Source organism: Ahaetulla prasina, chromosome 1 (genome assembly GCF_028640845.1).
Source record: "Ahaetulla prasina isolate Xishuangbanna chromosome 1, ASM2864084v1, whole genome shotgun sequence".
Taxonomy (NCBI): domain Eukaryota; kingdom Metazoa; phylum Chordata; class Lepidosauria; order Squamata; family Colubridae; genus Ahaetulla; species Ahaetulla prasina.
In genome coordinates, this window is record NC_080539.1 from 225,053,492 (window position 1) to 225,078,899 (window position 25,408).

At 38.0% G+C, this 25,408-nt stretch overlaps 1 protein-coding gene across 12 annotated transcripts in view; it reads right to left on the reverse strand.

Annotated features, from left to right (window-relative positions):
* Positions 1-25,408, reverse strand: part of TANC1 (tetratricopeptide repeat, ankyrin repeat and coiled-coil containing 1) — a 165,410-nt gene that overhangs the window by 43,699 nt on the left and 96,303 nt on the right. For all 12 annotated transcript variants that reach the window (XM_058192090.1, XM_058192029.1, XM_058192070.1 and 9 more), the window contains 6 exons: positions 21,185-21,289; positions 16,664-16,794; positions 15,052-15,241; positions 11,573-11,830; positions 4,583-4,708; positions 3,143-3,421 (listed from right to left, as the gene is read on the reverse strand). In XM_058192090.1, coding sequence (XP_058048073.1) covers positions 3,143-3,421; positions 4,583-4,708; positions 11,573-11,830; positions 15,052-15,241; positions 16,664-16,794; positions 21,185-21,289 — 1,089 coding nt within the window. The remainder of the gene's footprint in view (positions 1-3,142; positions 3,422-4,582; positions 4,709-11,572; positions 11,831-15,051; positions 15,242-16,663; positions 16,795-21,184; positions 21,290-25,408) is intronic.

Consider the following 25,408-nt stretch of genomic DNA (forward strand, 5'->3'; position numbering starts at 1 on the left):
ACTTTTCACGTTTTTCCCCTTTAAATTAGAATTTATTTTCTCCTTTAGTCCTACAGAGCTCCCTGGGCATCTTTTTAAAGTGTGATCTTCTGGCCTTCCACCATTTTATCTGTAGCTAACAGCCTCTGGCTGAAGCTCTGTGTCCTCTCTTCACACACCAGTTATTGCATCATTTCTGGAAACAGGATAAAAAGCTCCCTGTCACCAGCTGTCAAATCCATCCGGCACATATAAGATGGCACCTAGAATCCTATCCATGTGGATAAAGAAGGCTGACATAGACTGACTAGGATCTGGACGTGATCCACACACTTTTCACTGAAGCCTGCAGGAGAAATTGCTCTTCAGTTTCCCTGCCAAAACATGATCCAAGAAAATGGCAGGCGACATCATCAACACAATGAGCCTTTCACTTGCTCCCCCCTCCCTTCTCCTTTTTGGTTCCTCTTAATTTTCTTCAGAGTTTCCTTTTTCAAGCCACTTTAGCTTCTTGGCCCACATCTTTCTGAAACTTTTCCAGGATCTTTATGAGAAAAAGCACACTCCAGTGAATGGATTAGAAAGGAACCACATCTTCATCTCCCATCCAGGCAAATAGGAGTAATCTCCCAAAAAGCAAGTGATCATAGGACTCGATTAATGAATGCAAAGTGCATAGTTCATAAAGGAGGCGAACTCTGCAGCCAAACAACTTTCACATTTAGTATAAAAAAGACCGTTTATAGCAGTGGTAGTCAACCTGATCCCTCCTGCCCACTAGTGGGCGTTCCAACTTTCATGGTGGGTGGTAGGGGTTTTATCCGATACTGAAGCACCTTCCTTTTTTTTAATTTAATTGACTTTTTAAAAAATTTTCATAGCATTATTTAAAAACATTTTCATTAGGTTTTCATAAAATTCCCCGTGACAATTTAAATTTCTGAAAATATACTATTTGTATCGCCCACACATAAATTTAGTTCATGTTACGTAAGTGAAACTAAATGGCGCTATAGTGCGACCGCAAACAAAAGAGTCTCATCCCAGAATAGCGCATCTCCCCCCCACACCACCCAGCTGTAGCAGACAAGCAGAGCTGGTAGCCGGTGCCTCCCCCCAAACCCAACCCACGATGCGCGAGAGGCATGCACAGCGCATTACTGTGCCAATACATGGCACATTACTGTGGAACTGGTGGGCGGTAAGAAAATTTTACTACTAACAGAGATACAAAAATAGGCGGTACCCCTGGTTTACAGGACCCCGGGTTTACAGGACCATGTATAGGTAGTCCTCGACTTACGATCACAACTGAGTCTAGAATTTCAGTTGCTAAGTGAAACATTTCTTAATTGAGTTTTGCTCCATTTTACAGTCTTTCTTGCCACTGTTGTTAGGTGAAATACTGCAGTTGTTAAGTTAGTAACACAGTTGTTAGGTGAATCTGGCTTCCCCACTGACTTTGCTTGTTAGAAGGTTAGAAAGGAGTTCACATGACCTCGGGACACTGCAACCGCCATAAATATCAGTCAGTTGCCAAGCGTCTGAATTTTGATCACATGACCATGGGGATGTTGCAATGGCTGTAAGTGTGAAAACGGTCATAAATCACTTTTTTCAGTGCCGTTTTAACTTCAAATGGTCACTAAATGAACTGCTGTAAGTCGAGAACGACCTGATAAAATCAGATAAAATTAATAATAAAAATTAAGCCAGAAAACACATACATGGCAAAAACTCATAAACCTTTGAAGTTAGCAGATTAAGAAAAAGCCATTCATTAATCTGTTGAAACAGAAAAGTCTTTGATGGATTCCAACCATCAAAAGTGAAGGAGATCGGGAAATCTTCAAAACGGGACTCATTTCGTTACTCTTGGCACCATCATCAAGAAGGCCTATGAAACTTGCAAAGGTGGACTTTCTGGGTTTTTTTTGAAGACGGTTCACTTCTCATCCAAGAAGCTTCTTTAGCTGTGACTGGATGGTGAGGAATCCTGCGTTTCTCTGATCTTTCTCTGAGCTGTGGTGGCACAGTTTTTAGAATGCAGTACTGCAAGCTACTTCTGCTGACTGCTGGCAGTTCCAATCTCACCAGGCTCAAGGTTGACTCAGCCTTTCATTCCTTCCGAGGTCAATAAAATGAGGACCTAGATTGTTGGGGGGCAATATGCTGACTCTGTAAACTGCTTAGAGAGGGCTGTAAAAGCACTTTTGCCACCAATTTCGTTTTGCAATCGGAAAAAATCAGAAGAAAGCTCCAGGTACCACAAAAAACAAACAAACCTTCCGGTGCTTCTGTGCTAGGAAGTATCAAACGGCACTTAATGAATCTCAAATGTGTCTTGACATACAACATGAATACAGGCGGTCCTTAACTTATGACCACAATTGGGACTAGATGATCCATTGCTACACACGATGGTTATTAAGTGAGTTGTGCTCAATTTTACCGCCTTTTTTTGCCACAGTTGTTAAATGAATCACTGCTGTCATTAAGTGAATTGTGTGGTTGTTAAATGAATCTGGCTTCCCCTGTTGATTTTAATTGTCTTGAGCCAGCTGGAAGTCGATCGTATGATTCTGGGATGCTGCAACCATCATATAAATACATGCTGATTGCCAAGTGCCTGAATTTTGATAATGTGACCGTGGGGATGCTTTCAATTAACTTTCAACAGTGACTCTTGTGGCTCAGACTGCTAAGACAGTCTGTTATTAACACAGCTGCCTGCAATTACTGCAGGTTCTAGTCCCACCAGGCCCAAGGTTGACTCAGCCTTCCATCCTTTATAAGGTAGGTAAAATGAGGACCCAGATTGTTGGGGGGGGGCAATAAGTTGACTTTGTATATAAATATAAAAATAGGATGAAGACTATTGCTAACATAGTGTAAGCCGCCCTGAGGATATAAATGCAAATTTAAAAAAAAAATGGTTATAAATCAAGGACTACCTGTAGACAGGGGTTTGTCTTTCCATATTAACAAGGTGGGGGGTGGGGGTAGAGAATAACAATTTTATGATCTGTTAATAGAAAGTTTACTACCCTTTAGGAATGTCAATCCATATAAGACACATTTTACACAAAAGCATATATAGCTCCACTTTCTGAATTAAATATTTTTTTTCCCTTAAATAGAAAAAAAAAAGTTTCAAACCTACTTTTGGGAGAAGCAGAGCTGGTGGAAGCAATTTGCCGCATGCGACCTCCATGGCAGCTCAGTGCCACAAGCTTGGAAATAATAGCCGTCTTTCCAAATCCCACATTTCCAATCACAACAGCTCCCCTCGTCTCTGTCTGCTTGGGATTCTTCAACTTTTCTTCTATTGTCTGAAATAGCCAGTCTCTTCCGACAAACACAGAGTCTGTTGTTATGCTTGGCACTTCAAACAATAATGGCTTCAGCAAAATATCTTGAGGCTTATAGGGGACAAAACGTGCTAAAAGAAGGAAACACTTTATTAGAGGACAAGGCAATGAAAAAAATGGTTTTTGTAAAAAAAAAAAAAAAAAGAACTTAAATCCTACAGAAATATCTAATCTGCTTTGAAATTCAATAATCTAGTCCAGATACAGTGAGTTGATTTTAAAGGGGGAGGGAAAACATATTTGTCCAGGCTGTTCCATTACTCCCACATGACTCCTCCTTCCAGCAGGAGCGCTAAACAAAACAGGAAGTTAGGCTCTCTAATGAACACACTAGATTTTTCATCCAAAATGCTCTTAGTTTCAACGATCATGTTCGGTAAGCCTTATCCCTAATTCTCCTGAATAAATGTGTGCTTTAAGACTTAACAGATATGAAGGAGGATTAAGGAAAGGATGGGGATCCAGCATTTATCATATAAATTAGAAAGAGAAAAGGCAGCTGAACAAGTCACAAATTCCGAGAATACCTAATATGAAGATAGACAGCGCAAAGGAAAAAAACAAATATGACAGCAAATTATAAACCCAGGCATCAAGCAATGGAAAATGAGCTCTAGCAAATGTTGACTTTAAATTCTCAAGTAGAATGTTCTGGGCCCAGAACTTATTTCTTTAAAAAATACAATATTTAAAAATAAGTCAACTTTGTCTTTCATGACCATAGTCATAGTGTGAAGTCCTTGGTACTCTCTGAGCTTGATTGTTTAACAGATTAAGAGAGTTGGAAGGGACCTTGTAGGTCATCTAGTCGAACCCCCCACCCCCACCCAAGCAGGAGACCCTACACCATTTCCTGCAGACGTTTCATTACAAAAAGTAAGTAACGTTATCAGTGCTTGATGTTAGCACTGATGATGTTACCTAAGACTGGTGATTTCCCTAGTTTGATAATGAAGCGCCTGCAAGAAAACAAATAAGCTCAGAGAGCACCTAGGATCCCACAGTTCAACCCTGACCTACAAATATTCTCTTCTATTGGCTTAGTCAGTGCTCACTTTTTAATAGAAGTTCAAATTGAGGTGGGATAAATTAATTCTAAGAAATGCCATAAAGAAGGAAACAGACTTCAACATTTTTTCTATGAATACACCCTCTGCAGTTTCTGCTGGTAGCATGGCCTTCTAAAGAACGGATGGTGATCTTTTAAATCATGGCTTTGGCATAGGTCTTACCTTTTATTTCTTGCTGAACTCTCCCTCCAGCAGTGCTGTGCCAGGGTAAGCGAATTGAGGTCCGCAAAGGAGTATTCCTCTGTCCATCCAAATAGCTCAGGTCTTCAAGCTTTGTGGAACTTGTTGCTGTAATGAGAATAGCTAACTAATGAGGAAAGTAAGAAGAACTGATCAAAATACGAGTATACTCTTATGTACTGTGTTTCCCCATAAATAAGATCCGGTATTATTTTCTTTTGGGCCCAGAAATAAGCACTGGGGCTTGTTTTCGGGGAGGTCTTCTTTTTTGACATGCAGGAGGTGACAAGTGTGGGAGTGTTCTGCTGCGAATGGCGGCACCAGCGCAAGGCGCCTCATAGCATTCTGCCATGAGCAGTGGCACCGGTGTGATGAGGCTCGCAATGTTCTGGTAACTGGGTATGGGGTGCATGGGGCACCCCCACCCCCAGCTTGATTTTTACATCTGTGCCTCGTCCCACCTCATACAACCAGATGATAGGTAGGGCTTAACTAGGACTTATTTTGGGGTAGGTTGTATTTTCGGTAAAACATGGTAGTTCCAAAAGAAGAAAACCATACAGTAGTATATCGGTTTTTCATCTTCATGCATGGAATTATAAAACTATTCTCAGATAAGACATGTAAGAACCTTGCATGCTACCACATATTCTCACAGCGTTGCCGTAATGGGTCTTGGAAAAACTGATTTGCATGATGTATTAAGTATCACTCTACATTTGGATACTTTTAAGTAGGAAAAGTACAAGGGTTAAAAAAAAAACATGCTACCTGACCCCAGTTAGTTCATTGTTCTTAATTCTACATAAGAAATGAAGGATGAGGAGGAAAAACGGGTCAAGATTATAAAGCCATAGTTGAAGCTATATTCACGCTCAGGAAAATATTCAGCTATTACTCGTACAAAGAGAGATTATGTCTAGTTGCCAAACTAATATCTTATATAAATATTATATTAATAATAGCTTATATTATATAAGCTTATATATCTCAATTTATATTGTTTTTATTTCCTAATATGATTTGATAGCTTATTAGTAACCTTGACTATCACTAAGTGTTGTATCTTTTTATTCTTGATGAATGTATTTTATTCTCCTTATGTACGCTGAGAGCATTTGCATCAAAGACAAATTTCTGGTGTGTCCAATCACACTTGGCCAATAAAGAATTCATTCTATCTATCTATCTATCCATCCATCCATCCTAAGACAAAGAACATTTATTTCTTTGAGAAAGAGAAAATGTGAAATTAACATGATCCCTAGAATTCTTTGGAAAAACTGATATAAACAAGAAACATCAATGACAACAACCGCAGCAATGATCTTTGAAATGTTTCCTTGTCAGAATCACAAACTATACTTTTGGCAGTTTTCTGAAGATAGAACCTTGAGCTTTCGTGAGTATGAAGTTAATTAAGATTTAAATCACTATTGTGTATTAATATGTCAATCATAATATCCCATGGCCCTAAATTTTAAGAATTTATTATGCTTCAAGTTGTTGTATTATGAAAGATCAGATACTCAAAGCATTTCCATGTTCATCTTTTGAAGACATAATGTAACCAGAAATATTTTGTAGTAGGAAATAAATCTGTGCATGAAAGCCACTTTTACTACGTATAATTTCCTATTTGTAAAGAAAACATTTTTCAGACAACCTACCTCTGCCCAAATTGCCTGGGTCAAGGCTCCTTTCTTTCAATTAAATACATGATTTGTGATATGTATTTTTAATATAAAGTAACACTGAAAAGTTTGAAACTGATTTATGGTTAAGCAGTATCTGAATCCATTTTAATAGGATGTTTGACATTCAAATTATGTATTAAACTTTCTGCTTTTTATATGACAAGACAGCTTTTGAGATGACTTTTGAGTCAATGATATCTAATGGAGGCAAGAAAGACTTTGTGCAGCATTTAACAATAAACTGTTATTGATTGGATGCCCAGCCTTACTTTTCCAAAGATTACTAATCATAAAATCTTTTCAAGAGACTGGGAAACAAGACTGGTGAACCCAAGAATTAATTGCTACCTCAAAGGATTAATAAGAGGAGGTATATCAAAATAGAGAGTTCTGGTCCAAACCAGAAACCTTTACCCAAGTCCAAGTTTTTGCTTTTTTGGAAAGGTGGGGGGGCAAGGGAGAAAGATTGCTTAGAATAACCCAACCTACAAAGGTGTAACCTTCAAGAATCTTGCCTTTTTAGAACTCTGAGTTATGCAGCAGAAATTTAAAAAAAACAAACCTGTGGTTAACATATATATATAAATTAGGGGAGAAACCCCAAACAGATCCAACTGTAATAAGCAGGCTGTCCATAGTTGTTGAAACATTTCTCATCTATTGAACAACCTTTGGGTCACACAAGAACAGAGACTGGCTAGTAACAAAGTAACATCCTGATATTTGTGTGATGTGTTCCAAAAGAGCTGAACTCCACTTTAGACATAATTTAGTTTAGAGATTTAGATAATTTCCAATATCTTGGAGTAAGGGACTGTCCCCATTTAGCTGTTTTGCATTTAAGCAACATCTACATGCCTCGTTTCTCAACTATTTCTAACTGAAATAACAATATATACCCTGGCATAGCTCCAGTTCTCAGATAAACTGAATAGCAGAATTAATTTTTAAAGAGTTCTGATATTCATTGCAGTAGAGACAGAGTTCATTAATGTAAAGAGATTCTGAGTTTGTTTGCACATAGAGAGTGAAATCCTTCAACTCTTACAACACATCCACATACAAATCTGGGAATTAAGACCTTAAACCAAAAACTATCTTTAATCTGGAAGATTTTTTAAAATTATTCTTCCTATTAAAAAACAAACAAACTAGAAATTCTGGAGGTATTTCCAAACATTTAAGCATCTCTTAGATAGTAATATTGCTATAGAAGAAATAACAAAAACTTTAAAAAAATTCAAAGTCAAAAATACGAAAGTTGATAAATCAAAAAACAAAGTAAAGTTAACTGTAATAATAGCTGAATAAAATGACAATAATTAGGTTTTTTTTGGGGGGGATAAGTAATTTAACAACCAATTCTCTACTCTAATGATTTCTTCCAACAACCAGTTTGCCAAACTGCTCAGAAAGTTAACAACCGGTTCTCCTGGTTATAGCAAAAAATAAGTGCTTGGAAACAGAAGTAAATTAGATTAAAAGAAGTCCTATTATTTCTAATTGTAGATCAAGAAACCAGGTTTTAACATTAGCTAAACACATTTAGCAGACAGCTAAAACCTATATTAAGGGAAGGGAGCCACAACAGAGAGTCACCCCAAAGAATTATGAGCTTTGTAATTCCCACAAAGAACACAAGCGGCTCATTTCAAAGAAGCAATACTACAACATGCGAGAGAGAGTCCTTGAACTCAGATACAGTTTCTTTCTTCCCTTCTTTAGACTCACCATTCAAGGGCAGGCTAAGATCCAGCAGCTCTTATCCATGCCTGGATGGTTCAAGCAGTGACATTTACAATGGAAAAGGCACCTCCTTGTCTAAGTGGGCCAATTGCATTAACAGGGGAAAGAAGAACTGCAGGGCACTTGCCTGCACTTGCGGAGCCACTTCAAACTGGAAAGAAAATTGGAAAGCAGAGATCCATGGAAATGGGCCTCTGAGGTAAACTGGGGGAGAGGAAGGAGGTCCATTGGGGATCCAAGATGTTACAGAAGATGCAAGGCCACATCTGACTGATTCATTCGGCTAATAAAAAGCATAAAAAGGCGACCCCAAATAGAAAAGCACCGATAAATCTACAGAACGCAGTGAAGCAAGAGTTCTTAACTTTGTGATATTGGGATAGTGTCTAAAATGGTAAATGCATGTGTGTGATCTCCCCTTGAAAAACAGTAAATGTTTAAGTAACTGAATAAAATTGCTGTGATTGGCATCCGGTTTTGACAAATCTTTCGATCCATGGGTTTAGTCCTCTGCCAAAAGTTGCTTCAGGTTTTTACACACACACACACACACACACACACACACACACACACACACACACACACACACACACACACACACCTATGCCTTAGATAAGCCAACTGCAGACTTGCCTAAGCAAAACAGAAATGAGTTTTGACAGCTTTGCCGACACAGATTGATCTGCTTCAAAAAGATCAGTTTTTAAAGATTATTCCTCAATGTGAAAGTGACCATTTCCCTCTCTTTTTATGTTTAAAATGTACTGCTCTACAGCCTCTTGCAGAGGATTTATAATGGTTATATAAATTTCCAATAGGAAGATTATTATGCCACATTAAGCATTCCCAAAGCTGGACAAGGTAATAATGCAGCAACTACCCATAGAGCAAATTCAGGATATAGTTCTTTCTTTTATGTGCAGAGTCCTGAATTAATCTTAAAGAGTCCTATGAGAAGATGGAAGAGAATAATATAAGCTGCTGGTATAGCTTGCCTGCGGCTCCCAGCCCTGGGCTACTGGCTGCCAGTGCAATCACACTGCTTTTGATGTGTAGAAGAGCAAACAGCTTTCTCTTGCAAACCTTACCTCTCCAATCTCTCTGCTCGGTGGGGGAAGGAAAGGGTAAGGCAAAGAAAAGATTGTCACAGACAGTACTTGCTCCCCCCCACACACAATCAGCTTAATAGTTATTTATTTAGCATATGGCATAACAAACATTGACAATGGATATTAATATTTCACCTAAATTAAAAATAAATTAAATATGAATACATACATAAAAAGATCTATATTCAGATACTAAGGTCTGTGATGGCGAATCTATGGCACGCATGCCACAGGTGGCATGTGGAGCCATATCTGTCGGCACAGGAGCATTGCCTTAGCTTAGATCCAGTGCACATGCACACGCCAGCCAGCTGATTTTTGGGCCTTCCGGGCCCACCAGAAGTTGGGAAACAGGCTGTTTCTAGCCTCCGAAGGGCCTCCGGGTGGTGGGGGAGGCCGTTTTCAACTTCCCTAGGCTCCAAGAAAGCCTTTGGAGCCTGGGGAGGGCAAAAAATGGGCCTACTGGGCCCACCGGTAACCTTTTTGCTGTCGCGTGCCAAAAGCAGGGGAGGTTGCGCGTGCATGCACCGGGGGGTGGGGCACTGAATTATGGGTGTGGGCATGCGCACACGGGACCCTCTCACGCTCCCCCTGCTTTTGGCACGCGATGGCAAAAAGGTTAGGTATCACTGGTCTAGATCATCTAACCACTGAAGTGCAGCATTGTTTATCTGAAAAAAATCAGAAACTGAAATGAGATATACACTCAGCTTATAGCCAGTCATAATGTGATCTACAGTTTGACGTGGGACCCCACAGTCACACTGAGGGGAGGATGCTATACCCCATTTATACAGTAAATCCCAGTAGATGCCGTGTGAGGTGCAAATCATATGTATGATTGTCCACTGCTGGCAAGGTAGAACCTGGCACCTACGATCATCTATATGTCTTCTTCGTTTGGGCACTGAGCAACTGATTTGGCTCATACTATTTAATTTATAGTACTCTCTTATAATTCCTTCCTCTCCAATCTCTCTTCTCTGAGAGTAAGGGGAGAGGAAGGGTAATACAAAGCCTACAAAATCATGTTTCCTATCCTCATCCGATAGTGGAGAGGTTAGAGAAGAAGAAATTTCAAGAGAATAAGCTGTTGTGTCCAATTAGGCACAGGACAATGCATACTGATTGTAATGGAGATCACGTGGCTCAGGGATGCTGCAAAAGTTGTAAATTAACTGCAAATGAATTCTTCCACACTACTGTAACTTCAAACGGTCACTAAATGAGTGGTCCCTAAGAGAGAACTAGCTATATATGATCACCAACATTATTTAATATCAACTAGATGGGGAACTAAGCAGGGATGAATTTTAATTCCATTGCTCTAACTTTTATCTAAATGGCTTGATAAGATTACCTATCAAATTTGCATTTTCATATTCTTAAACTGGGAAATAAATTTGTTTCCACTTCATTATAGACAGTGTGGGAATATTATGTGGGGCTCTATATAATCTCAGGAGAGCCCTTTATGCAATTCTGCAGGAAGAATATATTGGGAATTACCGCTAACTATCAAAAGACTAAAATCATGAGTTTGGCTAGTCATGCCAGGCATATAAATAGATTCTTAAGCAATCATGTAATTTGAGTGTCATTTTTCATACATTCATTAAGTAGGGAACCTCATGCCTCTGATTCAGCCCGTAATGCTAAAATCCATATATATTCCATCTTCATTTCTTGTAAAAAGAAGAGGATAGTTCTATTCTTGCTGCCCTCAAATTATTTGCAATAAAAACACTGGCACAGATGCTGTCTTATACACAGCTGGGTCACCCTCTGGTTTAGGCTTACTGCAGCAAGTTCAATCCAATGGACTGACACTTCATAGCAACCTCATCAGAAAAGCAAGGCATGCCATTGGATGACCAGTTCTTACCCATCTGTTTAATATACTTCCAGCAGTGTCCCACTAAGGCAACAATCCTGTCCATCCATCCTATGACCGTTATATTTTTAACCAAGAATGAACTACATGAGCCATAAATATAGGAGTGAGGAATTTGAGTTATTTAGCCTTCACAAAAAAATTTCATGTAAAAATAAAGATAGGCAGGAACCACCACCACCTGATCTAAAACTTATAGAAACAAAGAGAAGAGAATTCAGCAGGAATGCACTTGACTATATTTTAAAGTACTTTCACATATGACACGTCCTAAAAAATTGCATAGATGGCTTTTGCAAGAATCATTACAAAAGTCAGAATATTCTATAAACACATTTATGGTTTATGTTGTACTTTTAAAAATTCCTGCTGCTCTGCCTCTGTCTGCCCGTTAGCTAAAGAACAGATCTAAATTTACGAGAACTGGCTTATGCTGATACAAGAGCAACATTAAAGGAAAATGTTTTCACTTCAGTAGAACAAAATCTGGAAAGCAATCAACACTAACTCTTCCGTTCTTCCTTACCTGCAACAGAATTGGGTCGAGGCATTCCTAACGAGCCACAGTTTTGAATGTAAGTAATGGGGCCATCTCCAGAAGATGCTTCCACTTTTGACAAACTTTCTGAGGAGCCTGTTGTCTCCTCTTCTGCAACTGGTGAACAATTATCTGTCCTTCGGTCAATAATTCCTTGGTGTACACCAGTTCTGAGATTTCCTTCTTTAGACCATTCTAAACTTGATCCACTCCGGTCGTCATTTTCAGATGAACTTGTTACTGTCCCTAAAAACCCAACAAACACAAATCCATAAAAAATACACTCCTGGGTTAAGAGTAGTACAGTTTTGGTTACACCCACACAATGATGGGAAACTTTGAACTGACATAAGGAGAAATGATAGTTATGTGACCCATCTGGCAAGTATACAAGTTCTTTCATGTCACTTTAAATTATAATCCTTGGGAAAATATAGGATAGTCGCTGTAAACGTTCTTAGTTTTGACTATATATACTGTCCGCCTTTTAACATTCAAGAAAATATGCCATGAAAACGACTATCATTTTATTGTGATGACTAACAACTCAAGCACTATAAAATATGTAAAAATTTGAAGAGAGCCTTATGGTATGCTTCCATGTGACAGAATTATTAAATGTTTTGATTTTTTTTTTAAAAAATGGTCTTTTGATATATTATGAAAGAAAACTCCCTCCTGATTTTCTAATTGAAGGAAGAGGTTTTCCACTCAAGTCTGTAACCCTGAAAAGAGGGCATCTTGCCAAATGTCCTCTCCCTCCCCTCCTTTTGGCCACTAGCCCAGACCTTTCTCTTCTTTAGCTCACTGGAAAAGACAAAATTCTGCCTTTACTTTTTTTTTTTTATGTCAGTGGAGGCACAGACAATTTCAGCTAAGGCAATAAAACTCCAAAAAGAGAAGGAAAGCTATCTGAGCCAGTAAAAAGTGTGGGAGGAGGAGGGGAAGGTAATCTTCCACTCAAAGGAGCTACTGGCCCAGAATAACGTAGCAGGAATGGAAACAGAATAGAAGCCGTCTTAAGTGGCATAGAAGAACAACTATTTTCATGGTTGAGCAAAGCTTGCCCTCCCTTCCACAAGAAAACCTTACAAAAGGCATATTTATTAAACTGTGTACCGAATGAACATTAATGCTAGTAATATATTTGCACACATAAAAAAAAAAAGGCCTGGTAGGTTTGAAAACTAGAGTCTGCTTCCCTTATCAAATAAATGCAGAATAAGTAGATTTATAAGGAATTCATGGAACATTTCAATATTAGTTTTGCATTCTTTTAATGCTGTGAAGTGACTTGAAGGCTGTATGAATGACAAGATGGGAAATAAACCAAACAGATAAATGCAAACAGAAGAAACCTAGTCCATCGTTTTCATTCCATTTTAAATTTTCTCTTTCAAAAAGCACTAGCATCTTTCAATATGTGCTGGGAAGTATGTGTGACAGACTGATGCATCTCATGTATTTTTGTAACAGCACTAAGAATAAATGATATGAACTTATGTGCATTGAGACGGATATTCTTTCAGGATCCTTATTGTCCCAGCTATTTTTCCAAGGCTTTCTTCTAGATTTTCTAAAGCTTTCAGTTTAGCTCAGATATCTATAGCTTACTTTGTGTTCATTTTACATTCCCAATTTTAAACTAAGCATGCAAACCGTTCCTTGGTATAAAAATTCCTCTGCTTCCACACCTTAAAAATAAGCAGCGTTGTCTCATTTCTTGGAAGACAAGCAGCATTTTACCAGTGTCCATTGTTTGCCTTCACTACCATTCCGAACTCCAAGCTTGACCTTGCCACAGCAACTTCAAAGTAAAACAGCTAAATGCTTTGTGTACTGCCACTTCCCAGGGAAATATATAGCTTCACAAAAATTTTAAGAAATCTTATTTGTATTTATTTATCAAATTCATGTAGCTGCCCATTTCACAGAAAGCAATTCTTAGGTGTCCAGCTTGCATTTTTACTTCAGAATTTTTTCCAATTTTATACAGACCAATGTTGTTTTTCCAGTATAAGAAAACCAATTTTCCAGGCAATTAAGCCTGGCATGGTAACTTCCAATTAACATAGACATCACGGTGGGGATGAGGCTTTTGCTGAGCAATAGAGCACTAGGTCATTCATAGGCACATAATTGTTTATGGAAAACAATTATTTCCATATTTTAGATCAGAGTTCTTCAACCTTTCAGGCTTTGTGGACCAGCGGGGGGGGGGGGGGGGGAAGAGGGGATGGTTCTGGACAACTAGCTAGCAAGGGCGTGCATGAGCACAGCTCTATTTGCACGAGCTGCGTGCACATGCATCCGCTGCTCACACAAATACAGTGTGCATGCACAACACTTGCCTGCTGCTCATGAAAGTGAGGATATGCATGTGTGCTTGCTCGTTCGCCGGTTTCCGTGGAACAGTTGGAAACAGCTCATGGCCCACTGGTGGGCCATGGCCCAGAGGCTGGGGCCCCTATTTTAGACTTCTGTTTACGGAGGTATATTATTGGTCGCTTTAGTAACGACTGGACAATGGTTAGCAGTAGATCTCCAAGTTTTTGCACACAAGCCTTGACTATACCTAGGTAATTACTGAACCATTCACCCATCATCCCCACAACTCAGACACCACAAATCCTCTGCACTGTGCTACAGTAACATGTTTGTGAATACAGGTAGTCCTAGACTTAAAACAGTTCATTTAGTGACTGCTCAAAATTACAACGGTACTGAAAAAAGTGACTTATTACCATTTTTCATACTTATTTATCCCCATGGTCACATGATCAAAATTCAGGTGCTTGGCAACAGACTAAGCCATTTGCAGTTCCCAGGGTCATGTGATCCCCTTTTCTAACCTTCTAACCTAAATCCTCAATTTACGACTACAGTTAAGCTTAAAATTTCCTTTGCTAAGCAGGACATTTGTTAAATGAGATTTGCCCCATTTTACAACCTTTCTTGCCACAGCTGTTAAGTGAGTCACTGCAATTGTTAAGTTAGTATCACGGTTGTTTGGTGAATCTGGCTTCCAGATTTGCTTGTCAGAAGGTTGTCCTTGCCTTCCAGATGACTTTGAAATTCATAACTCTATTAACTATTACGCCATAGCAACATTATCTGCTTCTACAGAAAAACTACAATCTTCCCCATCCAACATATACCTCTGAAAATCACAGCCGTGTAATAAATGAAGTCAGGTTTTCAGCCCCTTCTAGTCCCATAAGTAAATAGAACACAATTACATACCTAGAAAAATACCCAAAGGAATTCCAGAGAATGACATAATATTGAATGAAAGATCATTTTATGTTTTTTTTAAAAAAAGAAATTGGAGTTACGCAGTATCAGGAATTAAGAGAGCTTCAGCTCTATTTTCTTTGCAGCAGATAGCCTTTGCAGACACAAACAAAAAGCAAGGTACAGAAGAGACAGCCAGAAGTGACTGCATTATCAGGAATTAAACTGCTTACCTATAATTCCACTGTCCTTGCTTTCCAACGTGGAGCTTGGGCTGCTAATGGTCCCACAGGGACTACTTTTGTTGGCCGCTGTTTTGTCAGCACAGCTATTTAGAGTAGAGCAGGGACTATCGGTGCTAGGCGACGTAGTGCTGCTTGTTAGTGTAGAACAAGGGCTGACTCCTTGACTAGCTACTGTGCACTAAAAAAATGAATGAAACAAGGAATTAACAAACACAGCACAGATCAATCCACAAAGAGAACAGTTCATATTCAGCAGGAAAAAAAACCTGCACAGACATACAAAGTTCCCCTGGAAGTTTCTTAGAATGATCTGTTGAATATTTTTCAGGGAGTTAGTACAGCCATGACCACAATAAGAAGTTAAATCAACTTATGGACCTTTGATACTCTAGGTCAGAACTGTACAGAATTTTCTGAAATACTGGTGAAAAATCATCTTGCTAAAAGCCAGCGATACCAAACTCAATTATTGGGCTTTCAGGATGAAGGTAAAATGCAGATTATATTTCATTAGCTTTTAAAAAAAAAAAAACAACAACCCAGAGCCATACAATATAGAAGATCTTATTTAAAACTATTTGGTCATAACTGATTATAGATTTAGAATGAAGCAGATTAATAAACCACATATTCTTTTAGACAGAGATTCCATTCTTTAAACATTTTGTAGAAGATTTTCCTATATCATCCTACATGATAAATTTGTCTAATTGAAAACTTTTAATTCAATATATAGAGAGAGTTCATGTGCAAAGTAACTATGCAACCTTGCACTGTAAGAAAAAAATAATCCTCTCCAGTTGCATCATGATTCAGAACTGATTTCCAAATGTCATACAAAAATTGTATAGTTAATTTTTCTGCCAGGAGAGAATTTCATTTAGCTTTCTCCACAGATCCAGCAAGTCAAGTACCATAACCTGCATCACTGTGGCCTTAGACAAGAAAAGAGTAAGAACTAAATATTCTTTTTTAAAAAAAAATATTTTCTAGGTCAAGTAGTTTGAATCATCTGAATTAAAAAACAATTATTCAATAGTATTCTAATCATTCTATCTGATGTATCTTAAAAGTAGTGTTCCTGTAGAAAAAGCAAAGAAAATTACCAATAAATATATCACTTATTTATTACAGGTAGACTACAATTGAGTCCAACATTTCTACTGCTAAGTTAGACGCTTAAAGTGACTTTTGTCCCGTTTTACAACTTTTTAGTTACACAAATCACTGCAGTCGTTAAGTTAGTGACACGATTGTTAAATAATTCTGGCTTCCCCATTGATTTTGCTTGTCAGAAAATCGCAAAAGGGGATCACATGACCCTGGGACACTGCAACCATCATAAATATGAGTCAGTTGCCAAGCATCTGATTTTTTTATCACGTGACCACGTGGATGTTGCAACAGTTGTAGGTGTGAAAAACAGTCATAGGTCACTTTTTTCAGTGCCATTGTAACTCTGAACAGTCAATCAATGAACTGTGTTAAGTCGAGGACTACCCGTAGTTATTTGCATGACACATTTACATGTTCTGGTGAAATATTTTGAAAGCAAGAAATACGTAGCATCTTAAATTGAGACTGTTTTCCATTCACATACCATAGTTTCATGTTTTTCTTCTGTGGAGATATGGGCAGAAGCTGGAAGCCCTTCTCCTAGTAAAAAGCCAAGTCTTGTCATCAGTTCCTGAGCTGCTGGTGAACAGCTTGAGTCCTTCTCTGACTTTGCTTCTGTTCAAAAAAGGTAATTTCAAGGGAACGAAAATGATTAATTAACATTTATATTCACTTCAAATGATTGTAGCTTCCAACATACAGGCAAATAATGAAATTTAAACAGGTTATTATCAACAAATTTTATTTTTGCAATATTCTAACAAAACTCTATTTTTTAAAAAGCACCTTTAATGTCCATTTATTAAATGGAAGTCCCTATATAAAGGGAGATCCTCGCACACATTTAACTTCTGAAAATGAAGAATTAAACTAGGCTTAAATACTAGCTCTGCAATCTACAAGTAAACTATTTTGGTTTTGCATCCAACCAACCTGAGTTTTTAGAATATAATGTCTTTCTCTCTCACACCTAAGTAGAATCTGAAGATGCTATTTTTTTCAATGAATGAAAATACAAAAATGCACAGAGTATTTTTTGAAGAGTATGTAGTCATACATGAGCCTCTTTTATGTATGAGTGTGCCCTGTGTTTATATATGTACGTGTCTGCACACCTTTATCTATATTCTTATGGAAACTGATAGCAACTTCTAAAATGATTCAGACTGAGAGGTGACCAAAGAAGCTCATGTGATTATTTTTCCAGGCTCTTCTATGCTAACAAAACAAACCTATGAAATTGTATACCAGTGTAATAGGTACCTCATGACTGGTCATACGAAACAATTCAGTTAGTAGCTATGCTATCAACCAAAATACCTTCAGGCTTCCTGGATGTTATACTGTTACATTTGGTTATTTGTATTGCTAAGTTTCTGTTAAATAAATACATTTAACAAATAAATAAATTTGTTTTGTTTTAAACTGCACCAAGAATTCCATGAGTGAACAAGCACGGTTGTTTTAGAAATGCATTGCCTTTTTAATTCTTGCAATCAGATAACAACATTCCAGCATACTAATCCCACCCCCCATACACAAAACAAATAATCAGAAAATTATTCAGTGGAATCATTTGACTCCAGAAATTGTAGGTCCCCTAAAACTGGAGGTTTTTAAGAAGAGATTGGACAACGAATTGACTTAAATGGTATAGGGTGTCCTGCTTAAGCGGGGGGTTGGACTAGAAAGCCTCCAAGGTCCCTTCCAACTGTGAAATAGATTCAACAGCTGGAAAGGAGGTATTTAAATCCTCACCCATGGCTGATACTATTATTCATTTTCTTCTGTTGTACTATTGTTTTATATGAAGGAAGAGATAGAAATTCCAACCAGAACCTGTCATATCAGCATTGATTAGCCTAGAGTAGCCCCACAGTGAAATAACAAATAATAAGTGATGTGCTAAAAAATAAAACAATCTTAATAACAATAAGATTTTAAATGATGTCCATTTACAGGACAATATTGTAATGCAAGGATTTGCATGCTTCAGTTTTACTTGGCAATTCATTTACTTTAAGAAAAAAAATCTATGATTTCTAACATGCTCTGCAGATCTTCATGCAACTAGCTACTCCAGAAATTGAGACTTGTCTATTCTCTGTCACAGGAGTCTCCAACTTTGGCAACTTTAAGCCTGTCGGACTTCAACTCCCAGAATTCCCCAGCCAGCAAAGCTGGCTGGGAAATTCTGGGAGTTGAAGTCCGACAGGCTTAAAATTGCCAAGGTTGGAGACCCCTGCTCTGTCATATACATCACAGGTTCGCTTGGTTCCATCCAAGGTAAGTTCTTATAATCTGCCCCATGCCGGCCACATCTCCAGAGACCTTTTCATCAGCTATAGAAGTTAAGGGAATCTTCATGAATTAACACAGTTAATTCTGAATACCAGATGCTCAAGACAAGGGGAATGCTCTGTCATCATATAACACTTGTGTAAGATTTGTACACAGACTTAGCAGCTGTTTGTTGTTGGAATCATGATATATGAGATGGAAACAAAAAAAGAACTATTTACAGCAGCAACCTGATTACAAGAAAAAGACAATGCTTAATCCACAACTCCTATGACCACATTTGTGGTGTTACCACTATCGTTGACATTACAAAAAAGCAAATTTGTGAGTCAGAGGTTCAAATAACTTGCCCAAACCCATATTCTGGGAAGTCAACATCACGTTGACTAGGTTTACTGAACCCACTAAAACACAGTTTTATTTATTCTCCTTTATCGGTACAGTTTGTTTAATCGGGTCTTTTCAATAACTATGGTAGCTAGTTTAGCATATCATATCATATAGTATCAAAACAAGACAAGACAAACTTAATGCATTGTGTGAACACTGTGTCTTCTTCACTAATGTATTCGTTTTTCTTTCAACCTTTTTTTAAAACCTTACTTCAAATAGCCTTTTCATGGATGAATATTTTATGAAAAGTACAGGAAGAAAAGGGCTAATCTAGAATTGAAGGTATTTGGTGAATGAAATATATACATTTAGAAAGCCTTCTTTTTACAATTTATGATGCTGCCAGGGATTTCCTAACAACAGAAAACCCAATTTAATAACTGATTAGAGAAAAATCAAATCTCTCTGAATGCCATTCAATCCTATATTAGGTCATTTATCGTACCTATTAAACTTGCCAAAGATTCAAGAGGCTTAAATCAAAATATTGCAATTTAATTATCATTTGCCCACAATTATGAGCCAAAGCACCTTCACTCCAGCCAGCTCCTCAATCCTTTACCCAGCAGATTGCACAAGCATGGGACAAACAGACAAACTTTCTCCCAAATCAGAATAGGCCTTTCCTAGCTAAAATAAACAAATTGAGTAGATAGGAATTAGAAAAACACCTAACAAAGACTTGTATGAATCTGACCTGAGAATATTTTTATAATGTAGTGAAAGTTAGAATATATAATTTTATCATGTCTGTGAGCTATGCCATGGCATTCATATAATGCCTACTATGCCAAAAATCTTACTTAGCAATGGCTTTGCTATCTTAGCTATTTGAGTCCATTCATGAAGGTCCTTTCTCAAAAAACTGTAGCAATCTTTATATGATTATAAACAATGCAGAATAATAGTCAAAACTAACATCTGTGATGACTATGATTTCTTCTACCCGTTTTAGCAAATATTAGACCTTATTTTATTTTTTTTGTCAGAATTTGTTATTTTTAATATATTAAGTATAAATACAGACTAGTGATTGGGTGGCAACCTGTCATGTGGGACTGATAAAAGTGGAGATTTAAATCAAATAACTAGCAAAATTAATGAGTTTCTTCAGATTTATAGGATGTTCTTTAGTCACTTTTCTGGATTACAAGCCCTGGTTAGGTATTCTCTGCTGAGTAAACAGAAATAGTAATAAATAAGATATTGGAGATGATAGAAGAATTCTTATACACTATTAACTATAATATTTCTTTTACAAAAAGACATCACCTTTTCAACAAAACTGCCAATCCTTCCCACTCACTGCATGCCCATCTCATAGAATAAAAAAATGAGTATTGCGTTTTGAAGGAAAGATCCTCAAAAATCAATACATTATAACTGTCAAACATTTTAGGCTTGACATCTACGACAGCATTAATATACATAAAACTACAATTGGAAATTATAATAGTAAATTGTTTTAGCTCTCCATTAATTTCCTCAACCTATGAGAAAAACTGGAGGCACAAGCACTTTGTTGTAGAAATTAGCTTTGCTATACTCAAAGGAGAATCAGAGCCATAGTAGATTTCTCATTAAAGAAGAGGAGGGGGAAGGTGTGAAATGTGGGGGAACAGGCAGACAAAGCTTTCAATTCTGCTAGAAAAATCTATGCCTCAAATAGCAAAGAGATTTTGGGAATTCAAGCTCAAGAAAAACAAGGAGATAATTTACTTAACTAGATGTTAGATACTGATTTTGCTGATGTCGACTAGGCTGTAAATCTAAAATATAATGCTGAAGATGAAATTCTTATTATATTAGAAATACTTATAGAGCATTTGATTGTAATTTCTCACTGACATTCACTGAAATTGCACTCTGTTATGCCGTGGTCAAATTTAATGAACATGGAACTTTTCAAGAATACCAATTAACTCCAGGGTCAGGCTGTTACTAGTCTTGCTGACACAGTCATCTATTGTTATTGCTGTCTGATTTAGCAAGCTTTTCATTTGTGATGCACATCACTTTAACATGCTATAAGTGGAACACTCTGATTAAAAAAAACAAAAAACACCCTGAAAGAAAGTTCAGAAACTAACTCCAAGAAGGCCTCTCACGTTAAAAGAGACCTCCCCACAACCATCGGATTGAATTTCGCTTGAAGATTAGGTACACATCATCATTCCCGAATGTCAAGCAACCAAACACACGCATACATTCACCAACACAAGGTTCGTAAAACGTTCGTCCCCATTTCCCTTTCAAAGCAACATCCAGCCATTCAGTTAAAAATGAAACAATTCCAAATACACAAGCTTACCATTCTGGTTAGGTTCGGTTGGCTCCAACACTTTTCTCATTGGAACGACAACTGTATCTGCAGGTATGCGAGGACTTTCCACATACTTGGGCTTCCTAACAGGACCTGAAATGGGAAATGATGTAGTTACTATTACCTTTTGTAATATTTTTCCAAAGGGATGACAGATTTCCAGAAGATATAATCAGAATACACTAAAAGCAGAAGCTCATCATGCAACTACTATCCTCGACATATACTATAGTGATTACAGCAATCTCTCTCATACTTCCACTTGTGCAGTCTGTTGTCAGGGGGAAAAGCAGCAACAGCAAGCTGTATTTAGGCTCACTTTTTGGAATGTAAACTCTTCTGTAGAACAAAAGCAGATTCCTAGCTGTGATGCCCCTGAAGCAGCCTCCAGCATATGTAAAGAGAGGGTGGCTCTGACATGATCAAAAGCCACACAAGCATCAGCACTGGCCTCTGGAGGCCAAATCCCTATTTTTCACCTCAATTGGAAGATAACTCTTGTTTACAAGAATAATCTTTGAAACTGGGAGGCAATGATTACAAAGGCAGCTTGCAGCATTAGTCCTCTTAATACCCCGGTCTATAGCTTTATATTACTGAGTACTGTATTTTGGGCCAAGTCGATGACGCACACAGGTCAGTGATGAAAAAAATAAAAGAGAAAAAAAAATATCCGTTTGGCAGCTCTCTCAATATTTTCATTTTAAAAGAGACCTGCAGCAATTTGCCAACGGATAGCTATATTAAGCCAAAGCATATTCAGTATTTCACAAGCATGTCTTTTCACCTGGGTCAATTCATCAAACAGATTTCATCAAGTGTAAAAGAAAAGAAAAGAAAAAAGAAAAAGGCCTAAGTACTTTCATTAGGGTATTTAAATTATTAATGACAATGTACTTTACCAAATGCAACAATTGCTGGAAACATTAAAAGAACAATAGAATTTGTAGTCACAATGAAAATACTGCCATCTAAAGTTACTTTAAAGAAAGGCTTTCAGTAGTGAGGCAATAGCTTTAATTTGGACTGTTTTATGTTCTCACTGCAATCTGCCATCCTATCCCCTCATCCCACCCCATAATTGTACTACTATTAGAAGTAAGATCTCCACAGCACTACCCACAGCTGCCATCCCCATTGCATTTTCACTGCTGCAACCAATCACAATTTGCACCATTGCCATTAACTGAAACAGCACTCATGAAGAATGCCACATACTGCAGCCACTGATATTCATCATTTCATCAAAGCTTTCAGGTGCAGCTCCTGCCATTGTATACAAACGGTATACAGGTAGTCCTCAACTTACAACACTTCATTTGGTGACCACTCAAAATTACATATGGCACTGCCAAAAGTGACTTATGACCATTTTTCACAGTTACGACCCTGGCAGCATCCCCGTGGTCACGTGATCAAAATTCAGATGCTTGGCGACTGGTTCATATTTATGACCATTGCTGTGGCTCCCAAGGTCAAGGGATCCCCTTTTGAGACCTTCTGACAAGCAAAGTCAATGGGGAAGCCAGATTCACTTAATAACTGGGTTACTAATTTATAAATTGCATTGATTCACTTAACAACGGTGGCAAGAAAGGTTGTAAGACAGGGCAAAACTCAACAAATGTCTCACTTAACAACAGAAATGTTGGGCTCAGTTGTGGCTTTAAGTTGATGATTACCTGTAGCTTACATGTCTTTAATTATCTATTTTGTTTCTTTAAAACAGTGGTTCTCAACCTTTATAGTGCTGCGACCCCTTTAATACATTCCCCACGATGTGCTGACCCCATCCGTAAAATTATGTTCGTTTTGAATTTATTGCGCCTAAAGCCATATTGGCTAGCGATCTGAACTGCTTGTGATTGCCTTGAGGACGGAGGCATTAAAGCGGAGACTCCTCCCCTATTAAGTTTATCGCACCTGAAGCCAGATTAGGCTAGCGATTGGGAGTGATTGCAGCTGGCTTGAGAGGGAGACATCAGAGCAAAGATTTCTCTCTTTTTTAATTCATCGCGCCTGAAGTTGAATTCGGCTAGCGATTTGAAGAGCCTGCAGCTGGCTTGTGGAGTCAACCATTGGAGCGCGATTCTTCGACTGGCAAGTATACTTCCCATATTTCCGATGGTCTTAGGCGACCCTTGGCAAATCATCATTCGACCCCCAACGGGGTCCCGACCCACAGGTTGAGAATTGCTGCTTTAAAAGTTCTTTCAGCATATATTTTTATAGAGAAAAAGGTAAAACCAGCAAAGTATTTGCCTGACTTAATTTCAGTTCCTTGCAGCTCTACCTAATTGCTAATTGCCTTATTTTCTATTTCACAGTTAAATTATAGTGAACCTGGATTTTTGAAGCCAAATGGGCTTTCAATTAGGAAGAAGCAACCTTCCAATACAGTAAGATTATTCTTAAACCTAACTATATTTTCATTGGGTAACTTTTCCACTACATTCAACAATAAACCATCCACAGCTTCAATATCTCAACTAATAACTCTCTTTCCCGAGTGTGGGAGAACTAACAAAATGAGTGTTCTTGCCTAATTTGGCTCCATCAGAAAGTAAGGTTGGCTATCTGCAAAAGGCTATTTAATTCAAAAGCTTTAGCTCCTTTGTAGACCTTGGTACAGCATAAAAATACAAGATAGGAAAAAAAGAATTTTACTAATGGGAGTTTGCAAAACACTGAATACAAGAATTTCAAATTCAAAATACCCTAGTTCAGCTGTGAAGTAGCCTATTTTGAATGCAAAACATGCCACCTTGAACACTTGAACAACATTGTGTCAAGTAGGGAAACACTTCAGCTCAACACCTCCAAAATGTTCAAAATGACCAATTTGCATATGAGGTAGAATATTGTGTATTTGAAATGCAATGTTTCAAGTTTAAGATGGTTCAGTCTGAAATGTTTTGCACAACCTTAATTAATCATGACTTTGTTTCCAGAGCCTCGAGTGGATTTTCAAATTAAATTATTCATAATTGTCCTTATTCTGAATTTACTGGAACATTGTTTTTCTTACAGTACTGTCTCTGGGTCATAAGCTGTTGTTTTTTAAAACTGCACACAGTTTTAAATTTCAGTAATATACCATACTTCAGCTCACACCAACCCCATGTATAAAATAAAAATAGCTTTTATTCTGTACTTCATCTTGGCAGTCAGTCAAGTTCATATTAAAAACTGGCCATCTATTCTTTTCTTCCACCTAATAGTAACTAATCTAAACATGGCAATATTTATTTTCTTACATACAGAAGTAGCAAAAAGATATAGGCCAATGATAGTAACTTTAAAATGTACTCCACCAGAAGTAACTTCAGCTGCAAAGATCTGAAACAGAAAAAACATTCACATCTGTCTGTTGGGATCCGGAGAATAACTTCCCCCTTTTGGGATTAGAGGAAGAGAAACTGAGGGATTTACTCAGTTACTCAGCTATACTGAGGGAGGGGAAACAACAAAGTTCCTTCAACCTCTGAAAAAGGAAAAAGTAAGAAGCTGGAGGGTCTTGTTGTGATCCTCCAGCAGCCTGTGGAGCTGGCAGCAGAGGCAGACAGTGAGGAGGTGGGGAAGAACATGGGCCAATCCTGGAGTCTGGGAAGGCTCAGATGAGCTCTGCATCAGAGGCAGAGATGGGGCCAGGGCCATCTGGGAGTTACGTGCGGACTCCGGAGCCTCCAAAGTCGGACATCAGAGAGGCAGAGGACCAGGGGGAGCCTGTTCCTAGTGCGCGCATGCGCAGAGCTGCCAGAAGGCAAGAACAGTTAAACCAAAAGGGACGACTCGGGAGTAAGGCTGGGAGATGATTGGCCTCTCCCATAAGACATAAAGGAAGAGCAAAGGCACATGGGCCTTTGCAGGAAGCAATGTTGTGGATGGTGTCGGTTTGTATTTTGAAGCTCCGTTTTTGACTCTTGTGTTTCCGTGTGGCCTTGCCAAGATAATAGCCAATTAGTAAAAACTGTAATGAATGTCCCAAGAATTTCAAATGTGCAGCATCACAGATAATGACGCCAAAACTAATTGAAATGTTGAAAGGAACATAAAAACTTACTCGATTTCAGTATAGTCTAATATTTCAGTACGATTAAACTTTTACTGAGTAGAGTTTGGATGTAACAGACAATAATTTTCTTTGAGTCTTTCCCCAAAATAATGACAATGTTGACTTTATCAGAGTAACCCAGACAACTGAAAATGTTT